General features: G+C 40.0%; 1 protein-coding gene across 1 annotated transcript in view; it reads right to left on the bottom strand.

The window, feature by feature from the left end:
- Nucleotides 1-11,546: 11,546 nt before the first annotated feature.
- LOC137297308 (uncharacterized) overlaps nucleotides 11,547-21,010 on the bottom strand; it is a 40,412-nt gene continuing 30,948 nt past the window's right edge. The window contains exons 6-9 of the mRNA XM_067829320.1: nucleotides 16,970-17,191; nucleotides 14,699-14,774; nucleotides 14,426-14,597; nucleotides 11,547-11,596 (exon numbers count right to left, since the gene is read on the bottom strand). Of these exons, the coding sequence (XP_067685421.1) occupies nucleotides 11,547-11,596; nucleotides 14,426-14,597; nucleotides 14,699-14,774; nucleotides 16,970-17,191 (520 nt within the window). The remainder of the gene's footprint in view (nucleotides 11,597-14,425; nucleotides 14,598-14,698; nucleotides 14,775-16,969; nucleotides 17,192-21,010) is intronic.

The raw sequence follows: 21,010 nt of genomic DNA, 5'->3' as shown, positions 1-21,010 counted from the left end.
AACTCCACAGTGCAAACAATGTCTGTGGTCAGAACAATGAAGAAAGAGGGCCTAGATAAAACGAACCATCACGCTTCAATCCCCGCGACCGAGCTGGCGATGATTCGAGAAAGTTTTGACTTGAGTTCACCTGCGGTCTATTACAGAAAGTATGGTTTGACATAACTCTTGTATTCGCCCGTCGGTGCCATGGAAACCAGACATCACTCTATTCATCATCTTATCAGGTCACCATTGATAAAGATGGTTGTGAATATATTGACATGTCACACTCCGAACTCACAAAAATTCACCTTGGCAATTTGACCGATTCCATTGAGCCAAAGAAAAGGATTTATGCCACTGGTGACGCACACTGTCCGGCTTCATCTTTTAATTTGTACAAATCCCACATGAATCCAAAAAGTGAATCGTTCTTTCAGCATCCTCTATTAGTCCAGTTATCCTGGTAAGATTCTGACCCAACCCACCACAAATTGCAACAGAAATGATTTCAACTGTTTTAAGAACCGGAACCTATCCTTATAACATATAAAAAGTCTAGGAAAATCTCAGTAGTGGAACAAGGTCAAATTCGATCCTCAAGGTCATAGGGGTCATCTTCGCTTTGGAAATCTTTGACGGCAATGCAAACGATTTTGGATTCTACTCAATTGTGTCGTGTTATATATCAAATGAAAGCTCTCATTACACGCTTTTACAAAATATGGTTTAATAGGGATTAGATTTGTCACTTTTGCTTTGTTTTCCTCCGAAACAATTCCGAAAATATGAAGTCGTTTGCCGGCATCCACTTGGACATAACTGCTATGATTATGAAAACAAAATTATCATTGTTCCCTTATTTGACAAGTTTTACATGATGAAATATTGTGATAAATCTGTATCTATTAATAGACATTCCAAATAACGATGAAATATAATAAAGAATGAGAATGTTATGTCAACACCTTTCAATCAGATACAATGATGAAAAACAAGTAATTCTGTCAATTATAAAAAATAATTGTCTACTACTCAACTCCATAAATGGTATTTCATTATGAATTCCTTAGCTAATCTTCTTAGACTGACATATATATATTCTTTATTACAGAAGTGTAGGCCATCGGCCCATAACTACAAAAGTTGCATGGTGTATGACAAAACATGGTGTATACAGTATAGATCGATAGTTTTAACATCTTAGATGCATTGCGTGATAAATAAAGCTAGCTAAATTATTTATAAGATTACAGTCTAATGATGACATAAGGAGTTTGAATTTTGCTTTACATGGATTGATGCAAAAGGCTTTAGGTAAATGGTTCAAGCTGATACTATTGGTGGACTACAGAAACGCATCAATGTTTTAGAAACGTTTTGTATAGAATACGGTCTTGAAGTCAATTTGGATAAGACAAAAGTTGTCGTGTTTCAGAAAGGTGGTATTTTATCAAGACGAGAAAGTTGGTTTTATAATGGTAGGAAGTTGGAAGCTGTAATTTCATATAAGTATCTTGGTATAACCTTCACAAGGGGCTTGTCTTGGTCTAGTCATTGTTCCAATGCAGCCTTGCAAGGCAAAAAGGCCTTATTTGGTGTCCTTAAAACAATAAGTAAACTAAGCAATATATCTCTTGAGTTATACTTTAAGATATTTGATAGGAAAATAGCTCCTATTCTGTTGTATGGTGCCGAGGTTTGGGGATTCTATCAGAATGACTGTATAGAATCTGTACACACATTGGCTTGCAAACGATTTTTAGGCGTTAAGATCTCTACAACTAATAATATAGCTCGTGGTGAATGTGGGCGGTTTCCCCTATATATTTTAGCATATAAACGGGTTATAAAGTATTGGCTAAAACTATTAGGCATGTCTGAATCTCGTCATCCCAAAAAATGTTATCATATGATGCTAATGGCTTTAGATCATAATAGAGTTAATTGGGCGTCGAAGTGTAGAGATCTGCTTTACAGCTTGGGTTTTGGCTTTGTTTGGGAGCAGCAAACTGTTACTTCCCCTACCTCATTCTTAACTGAATTTGAGAATCGTCTTAAATGTATTCATGAACAGAACTGGTTCAGCTCACTTCAAAATGGCAGTAAATCTACGTTTTATTCTTATTTTAAAACATCACTGTCTAGAGAGCCATATTTAAATGTGATTAGCATTAAAAAGTTTAGAGTAGCACTCGCGCAGTTTAGGTGCTTTTCACACCAGTTACGTATTGAAACTGGAAGATATTATAAAATAGATAGAAATGACAGGCTATGTTTACAATGCGAGGAAGGTTATATAGACTGACATGGCAATGTCCTTTTCAGGTTTACTTTACAACAGCTTTCTGCATTATTCATCGCTGAGGTCGAGCCTTTGAGCATTCAGACATGCACAGTCACAACACACACTCACAAGTGAGTGCATCTCAACCCATGCTTCTTACATGTGCATTGAGAATTGCACATATTTGTTTTACAGCTACATCTGATCACTGGCAACAGTTCCTTTGGAGCTGGGTGCAGATATGTTTGCAAGGGTAGGATCATCTTGCCATCTCTCTTCCACCCCCAATCTGTCAATTTCAGTGGATGGGGGTTTCCTTTCCACTCTTGAATCTGAAAGTAAACCCGGAGGCTGTGATACTTGACTACTGCTGAGGCTGGAGGAAGATTCTGGGGATGAACATGCATCTGGCTTGAGGCCACCTTCTCACAAAAACGTCTGTGTCTGAGTAAGTCCAGACTTTCACCTGATCGCCATTCAGGCGACAAACCATGGCCTTCTCTCCAGCTTCAATGATCTGTTCTGTTATGGATTCAATGGGCTGGTTGAATATTTTCCCACAATCTCTGAAACATACATCTTCCTGAAACTGATGGTAACTGCGTGTCCAATTCCATGGATTCTTGATGTTGTATCACAGCCTGAGACAGCATGTATGAACAACAAGTTCTGACAAGCGTCTTCTCCTAGCTTCTTCTTGTTTTTGTTGATTTTCCAAAATGGAATTCTTTTCAAAGAACTTTTCTTGGGGGTTGACTGCAAGAAAATATCACACGATTCCAGATTTGCATGATAGCACAGGAGGACTAGTAGATCCGTGTTGTCCCCTATGACAGCTGTTGGTGACTAGCATGCGAGTGAAACTGCTGTTCGAACTATTACAACATCAGCATCACCAGCTGCTTGAACTGTGTCACATCCTTCAGCTTGTAAATAGGAACACAGCATCGTGATGAACTGTTCTTTGTTTCTTTGAATATTAGCGAGGACTGATAGTTTCTTTGAGTGTAAGATCATACTATCATCAAAGTAGTGGTAACTGTTGATCCAATAACATTGTAGACGTGAGAGTAATAGTTTTTCAAATAGTTTTCCCATACAGGAGGTAAGGGTGATACCTCTGTAGTTTTTGGGGTCGCATTTTGAACCTTTTTCTTTATAAAGTGGAACAATCATACCCAATCTAAGGATACTGGGAAAGTAGACAGCTTTCATAATTGCGTTACATAAGACGCAAAGCTTTTCGACCAGCGCGTCACCTCCATAGATAAGGTGTTCATTGTTTACATGATCTGATCCGGGGGATTTGTTACGATTTAGGTTTTAGATTGACCAGATGTTGTTTCAACTCTGAAGACTGGATATCGGCATATAGTACAGCGTCAGCATGAGTAGAATCATTAGGATGTGAAATTATATCTGCTAGTTTGTTATCTACAGATGCTTTAAATTCATCATCAAACGTTTCGGCATGGTGCGCTAAGGCAAGGTTAGCATAGTAAGCACCCCACAGGTTACAAATGGCCTCTGGTGTGTCCGCTTGGGTATTGTTAAACACTAATTGGTCAACCGTTGACGGCGGGCGTCTAAGTTTACGCACAGATTTAAAGAAGGTATTAATATCAGTTTCCGATGTAATTTTGAGTTCACGAGATACTTCTTTGCGTTGTTTTCGCTTTGCCTGTCGATGCAAACGACGGAAATCGCGCTTTGCACGTTTGTATTCTCGATATGAATATGAATTGTCTCCCTTTGGTTTGTCATCTGCTAGCCAGGTCCGACGTGAGGCTCGCATTTTATAGTGAGCATCACCTAGGCCATTACTCGTCCAATATGGCTTTAGATAGGGTCTAAATGTTCCAGAGGGAATACACTTAGAGCTAGCACTAGTAAGGGCACTACTGATCTGTTCATTATAGAGCTCAATGTCAGCAGGTTGAGCTTCATTGCATGACATGCATATGTCAGAGAGAAGTCTCCCTGTTTCTTCTGTGTAAGCATTTAATTCAGTGGCTTTGTGCCATTTCGGAATACATGTTTTGGACGTAGGAATTACAGATTTAGGTTGAACTGTAACATTTACGAAACAAGGAAGGTGGTCAGAGATCGTGTAGTCACACTAATCGAGCACACAACACTGAAGTATGTTGCTTACCGCATGAGAGGGCATAAGGATATAGTCAATTAGAGACTTGTGCAAGTTGTCCTTACTTCTCCATGTATAGTCCGGGCCATACGTGCGAGAGGCATGTAACACGTGTACAAGATTTCTACAGGTAATAAGCTTTTCGAGTGCCTTTTCACGTGGGAAGAAAACAGTTTTACACAGATCTGAGTTCAGATCTCCTAATACATAAGTATCTCCTTCTTGACAAAGCATATCATAGGCATCCATTACCTCATCTAAAGCATCAAGATATGTCGAATGTAACACATTAGTAGATGGAAGCCTACAACAGATTGCATACACATTTGCATATCCGTTGCACATAAGCTTAGCACTTACCAGGTACTCAGACGTTTGTAGTGGATAAGCTTTCCATCGCGATTGGGAATGACATAATAGGGCTAGACACCCGGATCCCCTGCAGGAGATACTCGTATTACACACACACGTTACAACGTTGTAATCATGAATGTCGGTCAGTTTGTGAACATTATTTGGATTTAACCAATGTTCCTGGATGCATAGTACATCTACATTAACAGGAACGGTATTAGATATTACATCAGGCGTGCTGCTAGACACACCACGTACATTCCAGGTAAGTAAAATTAGAGTCATGAGTAATAATGTTGCACACATGGAGAGATTTGGAATTTTGCCGTTATTCATGGACATTTAGTACTGTTCATCTTGTCGGTATCCAGTACCGTTGAAATGTTCATTTTGATTTTCGTTCGTATTCCTTTGGCGATGCTGAGGTACATAATCCCTGCAACGAATGTCACGTGGCCAAAAGTTACTGTCATTTGCAATGTTGTCGTAGTCATCTGCAGACAAGTTAACCTGTACTGTGCAAGTTTTTGTGCCAACATAATACAGTTTCTCGCGCAGAAGACGTACATAGGTAGTGCGCACACGTCGTTGATGGGTGTAGTCAAAGATTGGTGGGCATGGTGGGCGAGCTGGCTAAGGCGCCAGGCTAGTGATCCAGCGAGGTTGAGGTTTCGGGATCGAGCCCACCTGTGACCGGGTGTAAAAACCTTGGAGTCAACTTTGTGTGCAGACTCTTTCAGTGTTGTCACAACCCCTAGTGTACAGTACGCAACCCTGTGCACTTAAAAGAACCCACGAATCCGTTGGCATATGACCAGATGGTGGCCACATGAACACGTGCATACACCTAGTTGCGGGTACAGCAACGTGCAGTAAACTTGGACAAAGTGTTGTGACTATGTGTCCCAGTCCACCCGGCTGTCAAATGGGTACCTCGTTAGGATGAGAGAGCCACAATAAACTCGGTGCGCCTAGTGGCAGCAAGAGTTGTATACTCCCCAGGGAGTTGAGATTGAAATACGATGTGCTGTTGAGATTGACATCCGGTGATCGAGGGAAAATACCTAATGTAGCGCCTTGAGCATGCTTTATGTGTGGAATTCAGCGCATTATAAATACACATATTATTATTATTTATTATTAGCTGCTTGACCTGGTCAAACGGTTTATCTGTGTTGATACTGTATAACACAATTCGCTTTGTCTTCACTCCGGACACTCCCTCCAGTGCTGGATACGATTTTGCAAGTGATTGAATATTGTGGATCTCAGGATGTGTTTTTTCCTTTATTGCTGCTGTAGCTGGAGCAGTACAAAGCTTTTTACGTAATGGTTTCTGTGGCTGTGACTCACTGCTATCCGTTCCACAGAAGACTAGGTCATGGGAGTTTTTCGTATAAATGTCCCACAACATATCTGTATTTGTCAGATCTATTACACGCTTTGTGCTTGCTTTATGTCCTGAATTATCACATCTGGGTGAGGAACTGCATGCGTCAGGTGGAGACTGTGAGTTCTGTTTATCTGCAGATAGACCCATCTTTGTCTTATTTGCCTGGATGCTGAGTTCCTTAAGAGCTGGAGAATGTTCATTATGAATACATGCGTCTGTCTGTGTGTGAGGCGACTTCATAGGAGCTTTTGTGTGGGCAGTTTTCACCTTGTTCGCTTCAGCAATTATAGTTTTTAGTCTATTGTCTATTTGATAGTTCAGCCGCAGTAATTGGTCCTCTAGTTCATTAACCCTGTCTGTGAGTGTTTTATTCTCTTGGTTGCCCAGTTTTAATTCTGCTCCCAGTTGTGTACGTCTGCCTTCTGAATCCTCTAGCCTTTGTGTTAGGTCTTGTATTTGCTTGTTTTTCTCTTCTATGATTTTACTTTTACGCGAGAGTTCATTATTTAACTTCTTTTCAATATCAGCAAATCTCTGAGACATGACGTCATTATTTTGTGATGTACATTGCTTAAGTTGGAGCACATGGTTCAATAGTAGGCTGAGTTTATCATTCTCACCTATGTGTTTGTCGATGTTGGTTCCGATGTCCTTCTGTCTGCTCTGTGTGTCTTCTTCTTGTTCCACTTCATTGCTTGTAATGGAGAGGTATCTGGTGTTAGCACGACTGAACACCTTTGTTTGTAGAACATTCGCAGTTAATCCTCCTTCAGTAAAGTGGAATAAATGTAACACGTCATGGGCATATTTATCCAACTGTCCGACAGTAGCTCCGTCTGTCTGTCTTCTTTTGATAAGATGACCATCTGGAAAGTTAGCACAAGTGTCCTTTCCATAGTTGCACAGACTTTCTCTGATGTTGTTAATTTGTGTGGGCTTGTCATAGATATCAAGAAGGCTGTCAACAAACGACAGTTTGCCTTTGTGCCCAAGCTTGTTTTTTAATTCCAGGTATATATCCCGGTCTTGTAAGTCACTTGGTTGAGTTGCATACACCTCGTCGTCGTCTATTGTTGACTGGTTTAGGGGTAAGCACTCCTGGCTTGGCTCTGAATTTGAGCTCATTGTTCAATATATGTGTGGGCTTGCTTACTGACCAGCAGGCCAACTTCTTGTGTATGTATTCTTGTGAATATATTGTGCAATTTACACAAATATGTCCACAAATATCACATTTTCACAGTATCACATTTGGCAGAGACAGGACTCGTGTGCACAAGTCATAAATCAATTTATTTTGTTTATGGCGTATAGCCTGATAGGTGTTAAGTTCAAATTGCGTGTGGTCAATGATTGAAGCTGTGTATTGCTTATTTTCGTTAGCAGAAAAGCAGGCAGACATATAGGTGTCAATAAACCAGACTTTCTCTGTGGAAGAGGCTGCTTACCACAATCAACAAGTTTTTTATGTAACGAGTAGATTATTTACTTGTTTGTGTACACAACTAAGACTAGACTACTGCTCACGACCTCATACTCCGGGCAGGCATACCGTTTCAAGCTCCGCGAAACAGTTATGGGCGCAGCGCAGCACAGCTGTTGAAACCAGTTTTTTCCCCAGCGCTTGGGGAAATTTAGTGAATCGTTTGAACTCCGATTTCGCGGGGGTTTTTTCATCGCGTTTTTTCAACTTTGTAGGTTGAATTGGCATTTTAGATGATTTGTTTCGGCAAGTGCATAGCAAAAGGTTATCAGAATCTGCAAAGTTGTATTTTACGTTGCATGTGACCTTTAACGTATGAGAATGTGTAGAGTAACGGCTACTTTCAGGAAGAACGACAGCAATTAACTGTCTTGCTCTCTTGAGTTTCTTGTAAGCCAAAATATGGATTCTTTCAGTGTTGTCAAACTTAATATGACCCAAGATTTTACACCCATTACATAATGTAGGCGACATCTTGGTGTATAAAATTTGAAAAATACATTTGTGTTAAAACCATCTTTATATTTGACAGCTTGTGATATACATTGCACTCGTTAATGCTTTTGTCATCCAAAGCCCGAAGTTGAGTAGTTGGTTTCCTTGACAACTGGGACGCCAAAGAATTTATATTGTTTTACAATTTATAACTGAATATCTTTGTTGTTCTCTTTGTAGTCTGTTGATCTCTTTTTTTAAACTGGTTTATATACAACGAACATATAAACAAAATGGGCTGGGGCGGGATACGCATGACGGTTGGGTAATGAGTCTCAATACCCGGACCCGTCACCATTTTGTGACTAATAGTTTAAATAATTGAATATGTTATTCCTTCATGATTTAAAGGTTTATTGTTTTTGAACACTTAGACATGATTACAGTCATCTGTTTTGAATATAATACATGGTTAAGATATTGAAAAACTCGGAATCTTAGCAGCCGAGCTGAAGAATTGACATTGAATTGCAATGAGTTCAAACTGATCACTGTCCTTCAAATGGAGATACTCCCAAACGCCAAAAGTAGCGCAGATACCTTGAGCTTCCACATAAGTCGTGTAACGCTATCTCATTGATTCCATTAGAGCCTGAAAGAATACATGTGGCTAGTGGTTTCACTCAAAGACCAATCTTTGTTTTACTGTGCAAGTGAGTGTCTACCTGCAGCAATCGGTTCCTACGTCCGATGTCGTCCCAGAATAAGTTCATTGTGAGCTATATCCCGGGAGATAAAGAATTTATGTTGTTTTACAATTTATAACTGAATATCTTTGTTGTTCTCTTTGTAGTCTGTTGTTCTCTTTTTTAAACTGGTTTATATACAACGAACATATAAAGAAAATGGGCTGGGGCGGGATACGCGGGACGGTTGGGTAATGAGTCTCAATACCCGGACCCGTCACCATTTTGTGACTAATTGTTTAAATAATTGAATATGTTATTCCTTCATGATTTCAAGGTTTATTGTTCCTGAGCACTTATATAATTAGACATGATTACAATCATCTGTTTTGAATATAATACATGGTTAAAGTATTTAGCATCCGAGCTGAAGAATTGACATTGAATTGCAATGAGTTTGATCACTGTCCTTCAAATGGAGATATCCCCAAACGCTAGAAGTAGCGCAGATACCTTGAGCTTCCACACAAGTCGTGTAACGCCATCTCATTGATTCCATTAGAGCCTGAAAGAATGCATGTGGCTAGTGGTTCGACTCAAAGACCAATCTTTTTTTAACTGTGCACGTGACCTGCAGCAATCGGTTCCTACGTCCGATTTCGCCCCAGAATAAGTTCATTGTGAGCTATATCCCGGGAAAGAGACGGCCATGGATGAACGTTAATGTTGTTCTTACCCAGATTGTCCATCGACACGCTTGCTTTGTGAACGCTGTAACCATCGCTTGGTGTTGTTAACGTGTCAAGATTGGCGCCACATATGGCCATTGGCAGCGAATTCCAGCAGCACGAAGATGAAGCATATTTGCATCACTGGACACAGCTCCACTTTTCCCATGAACTAAGGTTGCTGTTACTGTTCCTGCTTGAGTTGGGTTCCTTAGGTGAGTGACCCGGATAAACCGCTCGTGTCCAACCATCAACAACTCTGATGACGTTGACAAAGTCATGTACTGGTGGTGAAATGACAACCCAATTGCCAGGCTACAGCGGTTGCACAGATTGCTATATACGTGAAACGTTCCAGCGGTCATTCCCGCCTGCTTAGTCATTAGTCTAAACATCGCGTATGTGCCGTGTACACCTGCAGGTGCAAGTGGGCTGTTTTTGTCACAAACCTTTGTAAAGGATACCTTAGAGTTAAATGGATGCTGTGCACGCAGAACCGTCGATGCACATGTTAAAATTAGGGCCTTCTGCACTGTGATTGTGTTTGTGTGAGTGTTTCGCATGGGCGTCAAACTGCATGACATGGGATCATTAGGTCACTTAACCACGAACGTTCCATACTCATGAGCCCTTACGTTTATGAGATTTCCAGTTTTCGAAACTATGTTTCTTTTGCTGTTCAGTCTGCAGTATCTTTTGAGTATTATCCGTCCCTAAAGCCAGCTTGTCATTGTACTACTTTCTCATAGGCATTAACTCACAGAGTGAGTCTTTCACACATACTTCAAGTGAAGAATTTTCCAGACATACCAATAAAGGATATCCGCGGGTACTTATTCATTATCAGGTACAACTTCACTTGGTAAATTTTTTGTCGAGAGCCGTATTTGAATCTGGGAAGAATGTATTAATTTTTTAGGCGGACCTGGATTTGTGTCCACATCTCCAGTTATCGCAAGCAACGTAAACGTCAGTATAGCGAGTGACATACCACCCAGTGTCCAGTTAACGAGGTTTCTGTGGGTGTCCCTTCTCACTATAGGAGAACATGTTCCACTTTTCGCGTTCCGTGGTTCAGTATATCTAGTTATGGCGCTTCCATGGCGATAGACACCCTTATCAACAATAGGGAGTTAGTTTTCGTACAAGGTACTTTTCTCTCAGTTTCACCGTTAAAAAAGAAAACGATTTCGTACGTGCCGCCATTGTTGAAACCACGTTACCAATCAGGAAATAGTACCTTTGTTCGAGGAAAGAGGAGTGTACAAGAGCCTTAGAGCGTGTGGGTTTTACGCTGGTTTTAGAAATACTCCAGCAATATGATGACAGAACCCGTGAATTAGAATTCCGGGTTAGAATTGATCTTCAGTAACTCATGAATGCCGTAAGAGGCAACTACCGGGATCGAGTTGGTGACTTGGTTAACACACGTCCTCGTGTCCCTTAGATCGATGCTCATGATGTTAATCACTGGATTGTGTGGTCCGGACTCCATGCTGCAGTATTGGTATGTGCGGTGTAAAACTGCACTCACTCACTATAGCTGTAGATGACACCAGCATTGGGTTTCGCACCTTGTATCAATGGTATCGAACCCAGGTCTTCTGCGTGACTTGCAAATGCTTTAACCACAAGGCTACCCCATCGCCCCTACAAAACACATACAGAAGTCAGTCAGTTGTTCACTTGCACAAGAAAAGAAATATACGATACAAATCGAAACAAATTGAAACAAACAGATTTGGTCACTGATGGTTCTAATTTTGGCGACGCAGTGGTGGTATCCTAGTGGTTGAGGTGTTGCCTGTCACACCAAAGATCCTGGTTTGATTCCCCACATGGGTACATTATGTGAAGCCCATTTCTAGTGTCACTCGACGTGATATTGCTGGAATACTGCTCCATGCAGGGTACAAGTAAACTCGTTCATTTTAACTTTGAAAAAGAGGATCTCTATGGGTTGATGCGGTTCATTGTTAAGTTTTTTAAGGCGCTGTAGTTCTTCATTCAGTAGTAGGAAAAGAGTAACTGAAAAGGACTTTTTTGATGGTCTTAGTTGCCCGTTTTTACAAGAATCGCCATGGCATCTCCGTACTCGAAATCTGAAAAGAAGCAAGGGTGGATGTTAACGGTTTACGTTTTGGGAAAAAAACGTGATCTGTGATCTAACTAAATGTCCAAGACACGTGTGACAGTGCGTGTTTAGGGGCGTTGGGTGGTTAAAGGATATTCTTCGATCATATATCAATGGAAGTCATATGATTAACGGGTTTTGTCACAAGTAAAAAGAATAGGAACTCCATAGATGTCAGTGCAGCTCAAACCAACTGTTTTGTACACAGCTACTTTGCCACAGTGACGGTACTTATGAACGCCTTTAGAATTGTAAACCAATAGTGAGTGTTTCCTGCAATCTGATTGGTTATTTACCCTTGTCGAATAGTATTCGACATCCCGAATATGATGGCCTAATAACCCCACATGAATACACTGGCACTAGTATGGCACTACTTTCGCTGCATGAATGTGCATAATGGGAGCTAATTTGTGTGATCCTGATTTTTTGTTGGTTCCTGTGATGACATTTTTGGAGATGATGAATGTTTGGAGGAGTTCATGAATGATGAAAGTAAGCATTTCATTTGTTTACCTAACAGAAAGCTTATATGCTTTTTTAAAGTAATGACTGAAGTGACATAAAATCTAAGTCGAGCAAACACATTTATTCCAAAAATTACATACAAAGGACAGTGTTGATATGATAAATTCAAGTAACTGACCAATAAGTAAAGTTAAAAAGTTCTTACAATTTTTAGAGACAATATATTTCACTTGCGAATAGGTTTCGACTTTCTGCAAGAACCTGAATCCAGGTCTGACGCTGTCAGAATATCTCATCCGTCTTCGACAAGGGAGCGTCCATCAGTATCGGCTGTCCAGAGTGGCACCAGCTGTCGCTTTGCAACGGTCAACAAATCATTGATGGGTCTTTATCAAAAGCAACAAACAGATAGACTTGTGGGTGTTAAACTTCTTCGTGGTGCGTCCTTTCCACACTTTACAAACAAACAGGAAGAAATTGACAGGAGTTATCTCCCCTAAATAGCCTTGCGAAATGTCATTCACAAAATCTTTTTACCCATCATAAATAAATGAAGCATACACATAAGCATTTTGCAAAGATCGAAAAACATGCGAATTGACATACATTTTAACGATACTGTACAAAACTCTACTGTAGCATGGATAAAAATATACCGTATCTATTTTCCAACATATTTATTACCTCGTATTCGTACCTTCTCGTTATTCGGGGCGGTGGGGTAGCCTAGTGGTTAAAGCGTTCGCTCGTCACGCCGATGACCCGGGTTCGATTCCCCACATGGGTACAATGTGTGAAGCCCATTTTCTGGTGTCCCCCGCCGTGATATTGCTGGAATATTGCTAAAAGCGGCGTAAAACTAAACTCACTCACTCACCTTCTCTTTATTCACAGTGGATCGAAGAGAGAAGGTGTCCTTCCGATTTTAAGAATTTTGATGCTCAAGCACTGAATACCTAGCTTCGTTCATTCTACGCTGAAGTGAGGAATGGTCATGGCGAACTCTATCCGAAGTCTACCTTTGTCAGCTTGCGAGTGGCTATCAATCGCCATCTGCAGTCTTCTCAATTTGAACATGATATCAATATTATGAACGACAGAGAACTCCACAGTGCAAACAATGTCTATGGTCAGAACAATGAAAAAAGAGGGCCTAGATAAAACGAAACATCACGCCTCAATCCCCGCGACAGAGCTGGCGATGATTCGAGAAAGTTTTGACTTGTGTTCACCTGTCGGCCTATTACACAAAGTATGTTCTGATATACCTCTTGGATTCGCCCGTCGGGGCAATCAAAACCAGACATCACTTCGTTCATCATCTTATCAGGTCACCATTGATGAAGATGGTTGTGAATATATTGAAATGTCACACTCCGAACTCACAAAAATTCACCTTGGCAATTTGACCGATTCCAATGAGCCAAAGAAAAGGATCTATGCCACTGGTGACGCACACTGTCCGGTTTCATCCTTTAAATTGTACAAATCCCACATGAATCCAAAAAATGAATCGTTCTTTCAGCATACTCTATTAGTCCAGTCATCTTGGTAAGATTCTGACCCAACCCATCACAAATTGCAACAGAAATGATTTCAACCGTTTTGAGACTCGGATAAATATCAGTAGTGGAACAAGGTCAAATTCGATCCTCAAGGTCATAGGGGTCATCTTCGCTTTGGAAATCTTTGATGGCAATGCAAACGTTTTTGGATTCTACTCAATATTAATTGTGTCATGTTATATATCAAATGAAATCTCTCATTACACGCTTTTACAAAATATGGTGTAATAGGGATTAGATTTGTCACTTTTGCTTTGTTTTCCTCCGAAACAATTCCGAAAACATGAAGGTCGTTTGCCGGCATCCACTTGGACATAACTGCTATGATTATGAAAACAAAATTATCATTGTTCCCTTATTTGACAAGTTTTACATGATGAAATATTGTGGTAAATCTGTATCTATCAATAGACATTCCAAATAACGATGAAATAGAATAAAGAATGAGAATGTTATGTCAACACCTTTCAATCAGATACAATGATGAAAACCAAGTAATTCTGTCAATTATAATAGAATTGTCTACTACTCAACTCCATAAATGGTATTTCATTATGAATTCCTTAGCTAATCTTCTTTGACTGACATGGCAATGTCCTTTTCAGGGTTACTTTACAACAGCTTTCTGCATCATTCATCGCTGAGGTCGAGCCTTTGAGCATTCAGACATGCACAGTCACAACACACACTACACAAGTGAGTGCATCTCAATCCATGCTTCTTACATGTGCATCGAGAATTGCACATATTTGTTTTACACCTACATCTGATCACTGTTCCTTTGGAGCTGGGTGCAGATCTGCTTGCAAGGGAAGGATCCTCTTGCCATCTCTCTTCCACCCCCAATCTGTCAAATTCAATGGATGAGCCTTTCCTTCCCACTCTTGAATCTGAAAGGTTGTGATACTTGACTGCTGCTGAGGTTGGAGGAAGATTCTGGGGATGAAAATGCATCTGGCTTGAGGCCACCTTCTCACAAAAACGTCAGTGTCTGAGTAAGTCCAGACTTTCACCTGATCGCCATTCAGGCGACAAACCATGGCCTTCTCTCCAGCTTCAATGATCTGTTCTGTTATGGATTCAATGGGCTGGTTGAATATTTTCCCACAATCTCTGAAACATACATCTTCCTGAAACTGATGGCAACTGCTTTTCCAATTCCATGGATTCTTGATGTTGTATCACAGCCTAAGACAGCATGTACTTCAACAAGTTCTGACAAGCGTCTTCTCCTAGCTTCTTCGTTTTTGTTGATTTTCCAAAATGGAATTCTTTTCAAAGAACTTTTCTTGGGGGTTGACTGCAAGAAAATATCACACGATTCCAGATTTGCATGATAGCACAGGAGGACTAGTAGATCCATGTTGTCCCCTATGACAGCTGTTGGTGACTAGCATGCGAGAGAAACTGCTGTTCGAACTATTACAACATCAGCATCACCAGCTGCTTGAACTGTGTCACATCCTTCAGCTTGTAAATAGGAACACAGCATCGTGATGAACTGTTCTTTGTTTCTTTGAATATTAGCGAGGAATGATTCTTTCTTTGACTGTAAGATCATATCACCAAATTTAACTGTTGGTCCAATAAGTCCACCAGTCCGTCTCATATGTGTCGTATACTTTGTCGATGAAGTTGAGTATCCATCGAACACAACGGTAGCTCCACCATAGTGTCTTTTGACATATGTGCAGTACATGGTGCACAAGTCAGCATAAAATACTCCACGTGGCCAAGGTAGCGTATGAAGCGAAGCGCTTCCATCTAGAACATACACAGCATCAGAAGCAGGATCAGAGGAAACACCATTATCCCCATTAACGATCGGATCTGCGTATAACATGATGACCTGAGTTGAAGAGTTCAAAGGTTTTGGGATGTGTTTCTTGCAGGGAAGTCATCATTTGAAAGTGCAATCGAACTGATTTTGTGTACAAGTTCTGACCAGTTGCTGCAAAGAATGGCAACATGTCAGAAATAGACTTTAGGTGCATCTTCCAGTTTCCTAATCTTTCAGCTTTAATTAAATTCCTCAAGATATCCACCATGCTCATGTACTGTATCCAAAGTTTTACTGTCCTGATTTTGCTTAATTCATCTCTTTCTTGGTTTACCCGATGGTGAATGCTTTCTAATGTGTTTGAAGAAGATACCTCACCAACAGTCAAGGATTCACTCATCAGCTCATCGTACAGCTCATATTGAGATCCTCATTATCAGTATCAGGAAGGGGAATGGAAAGATCAGCTTCATCACAAGGCTTACAAAAGCTAGGAAGGCTCATGTTAAACGTTCTTGGTACCAACAGTCCTTTGAGAGCTGTATCTACAAGACAGTGAGCTCGAATAGCTCTGGCAACAGCTTTCCCCGAGAGAATTTGACTAACTGTGTTACTGGCATATATCACTTCCAAAAGTTCAAACAGACCCGACCCAGACATGATGTTTCCAATGCATTTCCCAAAAATTATATGTGTGTGAAGTCCTCCAAGCCTCAGGATGATGCTCTTCAAATCACTTGATGAAGGTTCATTGGAATTGAATTGAAGCTTTCCAACATAGTGGTTGATCAAAAGTGACGATTGGTGTGACATTGTTTTTCATGGCTTGTGTCTTGATGAACACTAGTGTAGTGTATATACAGGACAAGTCACTTGGGTTCATGTCAATCATTGGTAGATACACAACTGATGATTATCCTGGATGATGTCCATGGCGGATTGCCTGCATCATGCCTGACCAATTTGGCCGAGTAGGATGGAGCAGTCAAACACTCTTCCAAAGAATGCCAATCCTTGAAGTTGGATCATTCCCATCTATTAGTCTCATCGGAAGGTACCTGAGGCTCTGAAATCCAGTAGACGGAGATTGGTAGAAGTGCATGTTAATTCTCCCTATTGCTACAATATCATCTGCTGTGACATCTCTTCTTGGCAAAGGCCTGGGTTTTCTGTTTTCTGTGGCGATGGTACCCATTCCATGAAAAGTGTTGAATCCATCTAAAGTCCTTACATTGTGATCCACATTGTCAGCCATGTATTGCAGTGAAGACTCAGATGTAAGTTGTGGAATATGCGACCCTTGTTCAAAGGCAGCACTGTATTTATACTTCTTGACTTCAGTGAAAGAGCAGCAGAAACCCAAGTCATGCAGTTCGTCAATGAGGGATCTTGAGGCAAATCTGTGATAGCGATATATTCCAAGCCCAAGCTGAAGTGGTGCCCTAACGAGTTTTGGTGTGGTAGCTTGACCAATGAATGCAATTTTGAGATCTGAATTCTTCTCAGAGAAAAATGGTTGTACACATACCTTGAGGGACTCAAATGTTCATCCACATTGGCAAGTTCACCAGATGATGGGTAGAAATGTTGAGGGAGAGTCATTGATTTGATATCACTTGCGATTAGTTTTGATGCTGTTTCAATAAGTCCCAGCTTTGCTTTTTCTGGATCTTGGATCTTTGGCATGCTATAATACTCATGCAATATACTGGATGCAGTCTTTCCGAAGGTAAAAGGCCGGGCAGGACACCTTAGGAATGGCCAGTGAGTCCTAACTTGATACACAGAAGGGAGCAAGCTACGAAGACATATTTTATATTATTGGAAAGATCTTGAGGAGATGAACACGAAAAGTTCATGTGCCAGTGTGTTTACGTGTTAATAAGCTCACAAAGTGGCTCTGAAAATGCATTTCTGCAGATATTTCTGGTAGAATTTTTTTTCTTGCAGAAATTTCTGGCGAAATATTTTTTCCTGCAGAAACTTCTGGCAGAAGTTTTTTTTATTTCACTACCAGAACTATCTTAATTTAACAAAATTAGAGAGTATAAGTAATGATACTGCTGCGTGAGTGGTAGTTTCATGTTTAGTCCTAGCAATAAGCACTTAGCGTGATCAACTGAGCTGATATTTTTGTTTCGCTACCAGAATGATCTTAGTTGAATAAGATTAATCACCATCGTTACATAATTTAATATAGACTTTTTTTGAATGATGTCGTTTTCCCCTGTTTAAAGCCTGTTAGTACCAGACAACCAAGTATTTTACAGTGTGAATTCGATCGTATTTCATTATAGCTTTTAAAAGGCTTATGCATTATTCCCATCCGTTTCATTATAACACAGTTGTAACGTCTTGGTGGATTCACGTCGTGAAAGATTAATTTAACAGTATTGGGGCGCATTTTCTAATCCCAATAAGCCTACATTGTTTTTGTACGCGATATAAGTTGAAGGCGAATAGAGACACGAAATCGGACATAACTTGAATTCATCAACATGCCCGCAAAGACCAGCGTACCAGATGAGATGATAAACAATACCTATGCGACAATGCATGAGTGTTCAAAGTGACAATACCCGCGAAAATGTAATTGCCTCGTTGGAACAATCGAGAGATCTATCTTTCCAATGATATAAAATATGTCTTTGAAGCTTGCTCCTTTCTGTGTGTCAGGTTAAGACTCGCTGGCCATTCCTAAGTTGTCCCGCACGGCCTTGTAACAATGTTGGGTTTGCCATTAACTTCTGATATCAACTGTATCACCAAATTGCGCCTGTAATTGCTGTTTCATGAATGCAAAACCATACGCATCACAATCACTTCCGGCAAGTCTGCCTTCCATCATAGATATGAGATCTGCTCATTGTCTTCAAGATATTTTATGACATAATGGAAAGCATCTGCTTTCCTTGAATCAGTGTGTCTGCCCAGTTTTGACTTATTCGGAAACTCATCGTCATGAGGATGACATGATTGTGGAATATTCTTGTTTGTTCTGAAGTCGACACTGCAGGTTTGATGGTAGACGCCATCAGCAGCATTCAAGTCCTGTACATACTCCAGTCTTGCTTTTACCTTGGTGGACCAACTGTCATTTCCGATGTCGCTTATTTTTTGATGTTACTCTGGAAAGTTTGTGTCCGAACTTGGAATACATCATGCCCCCTCTTTTTATCTGAGTTTTTTTCTGATTTGCCACAAAATATACAGTCAGTTCTAAATGAAAAAGATTTTTCCTGTGACCTCAACTCTTGGTTTTCGGTAGGAATTGTCTCTGTATTTCGGCTCGCAATGATATCATTTGGATTTATATATTTTCTTCTGCACTTGACATGGACAGATTGTCCTGGTTTCACAACTACAGTATCAGCACGTTGGGAACTTGCTCTGTTAATGCCATCAGTCCCCTTTTTCCTCAACACCACTGACGCCTCGCCATTATCCAGATGATGTCCACAAAAAACACATTCCATTAAACCTGACTCATAGACACTGAAATACATGAAAAAATGTCTTTTGGATGATTATTTTTAAACAAGTACGAAATCAATTCCCGGAACTTTGATATTTTTCACCAGCAAAATTGAAAACATTTTAAAGATTGATAAACATTCAGTACAACTTTTGTTTGGGGGCTAATCATTTTGGTCCATAATTCAAAAACAATATTGTATCGTCATTGTAATGGGTTATGTTTGGGAAATTAATTCAGCTTCTAAATCAGGTTTAAAAGGTTTTCAATGAAATTATGACTTCATAAAAAGATATATAAATCGTTTGAGTTATTGTTAAATGCTGTTCAGTAAGAGTAGTCGTTGGGAAAGTATTATATCAATCAAGAAGTTTGCAAGGAGGGACTTTCAAACACTATATGCTTCAAAGTACAATTACTTATAGAAGAGAGCTTCCAGACCATTTCTATGACACCATGATGATACCTGAACATTATATCAAGAATGATGTGAGGAAAACATACCTTATTTCCATGAGAATGTTGACTTCACAAAAATTACGTCATAGCAGTGACCTTGTTTCGATGCCATGAGTGCACTTCCTGTACTACTAGGAGGACAGCAAATGTTAGACAATTAAAAATTGAAGGACATCAGCTGATATTTTAAAATATTTCTCTTTATTTTGGAAGACATTAAAGAACATTTTTTTTAAAAAAAATAAAACATTGTTTTGGCAGATATTTTACACATAATCATAACAATTATATTTAAATTGTTGCCGGCAAACGATCTTCATATTTTTCGGAATTGTTTCGGAGGAAAACAAAGCACAAATGACAAATCTAATCCCTATTAAACCATATATTTTTTAAAAGCGTGTAATTAGAGCTTTCATTTGATATGTAACATGACACAATTGAGTAGAATCCAAAAACGTTTGCATTGCCATCAAAGATTTCCAAAGCGAAGATGACCCCGATGACCTTGAGGATCGAATTTGACCTTTTTCCACCACTGAGATTTTCTTAAACCTTTTATATGTTTTAAAGGATAGGTTCTGGGTCTTAAAACTGTTGAAGTCATTTCTGTTGCAATTTGTGGTGGGTATTCTCAAAACTGACTGGACTATATCAGTCACTGATGTCCGCGATTCTGTTTGGTACACATCACGGTGCGTGGGCAAAATTTCGCTATCACAAATGATGAAAAACATCCAAAATGCTAAGCTGCCACACACATACACGAACCACTGCCTTCGCGCAACAGCCGTCACTCTGCTGTCCCATGCCGGAATTGAAATAACAGAATTTGCAAAATCACTGGACATAAGTTGAAACAATGATCAAAGTTTTCAAGTCACATTGCAGCGAATCAAGTAGTGTACAGAAGAGGTCATACTCAGCCATTTTGCAGGGGTATGATCGCGAAAACAAGCAAACAAATGCCTCTGCGTCGATTCTCGTGTCGTTGCCACTCTTTCAATATCTAGGCCCTCTACAAACTTGCAAAGTTTTCAATCGTGTCCGTAATAGGAATGTTTCAGAGCATGCACAATTCCACCTTAAATGTCAGTTTCGTTAATCAGAATTATTCGTAACTTGACATGATGACACCCATGCGGGGATTCGTGTCCACGCAGATTTACACGGGGTGGACAGGGTAGCCAAAAATGGATTTCTTTCATTGTTATTGTACTTCCAGGGGATATTGGCAGTAATTGAGATTGACATAAATACATGTAATATGTTAATCATCAAATTCAATGAAAAATAGGACTGAAAACTTTGTTTTGTGTATTTTTTAAAGTTATTTATTTCGAGCATGACGTAACCTATTTGCCCCATTGGATAATAACATAACCCCTCTTGTGTCGTTTATTGTCGCTGGGGTGACAGCGAAGATCACGAGACGTTAACCTCATTGCGACACACGATCACGCTATATTCAAAGAGTTACAATAAATTGGTTTATAATATCGATAAATATTGTGGTTTGTTCAGTTTCCGGGATTCATTGGAATTCAACGTAGGCAAATTTCAACGTTTAAATGCGACGGCGTTCACTATTTATCTACTGATTCAGTACCAGGACGTTCTCAGCCGTACGTCAAG

This window comes from Haliotis asinina, chromosome 9 (assembly GCF_037392515.1).
Source record: "Haliotis asinina isolate JCU_RB_2024 chromosome 9, JCU_Hal_asi_v2, whole genome shotgun sequence".
Taxonomy (NCBI): Eukaryota; Metazoa; Mollusca; class Gastropoda; order Lepetellida; family Haliotidae; genus Haliotis; species Haliotis asinina.
This window is presented reverse-complemented; position numbering and strand designations above follow the sequence as displayed.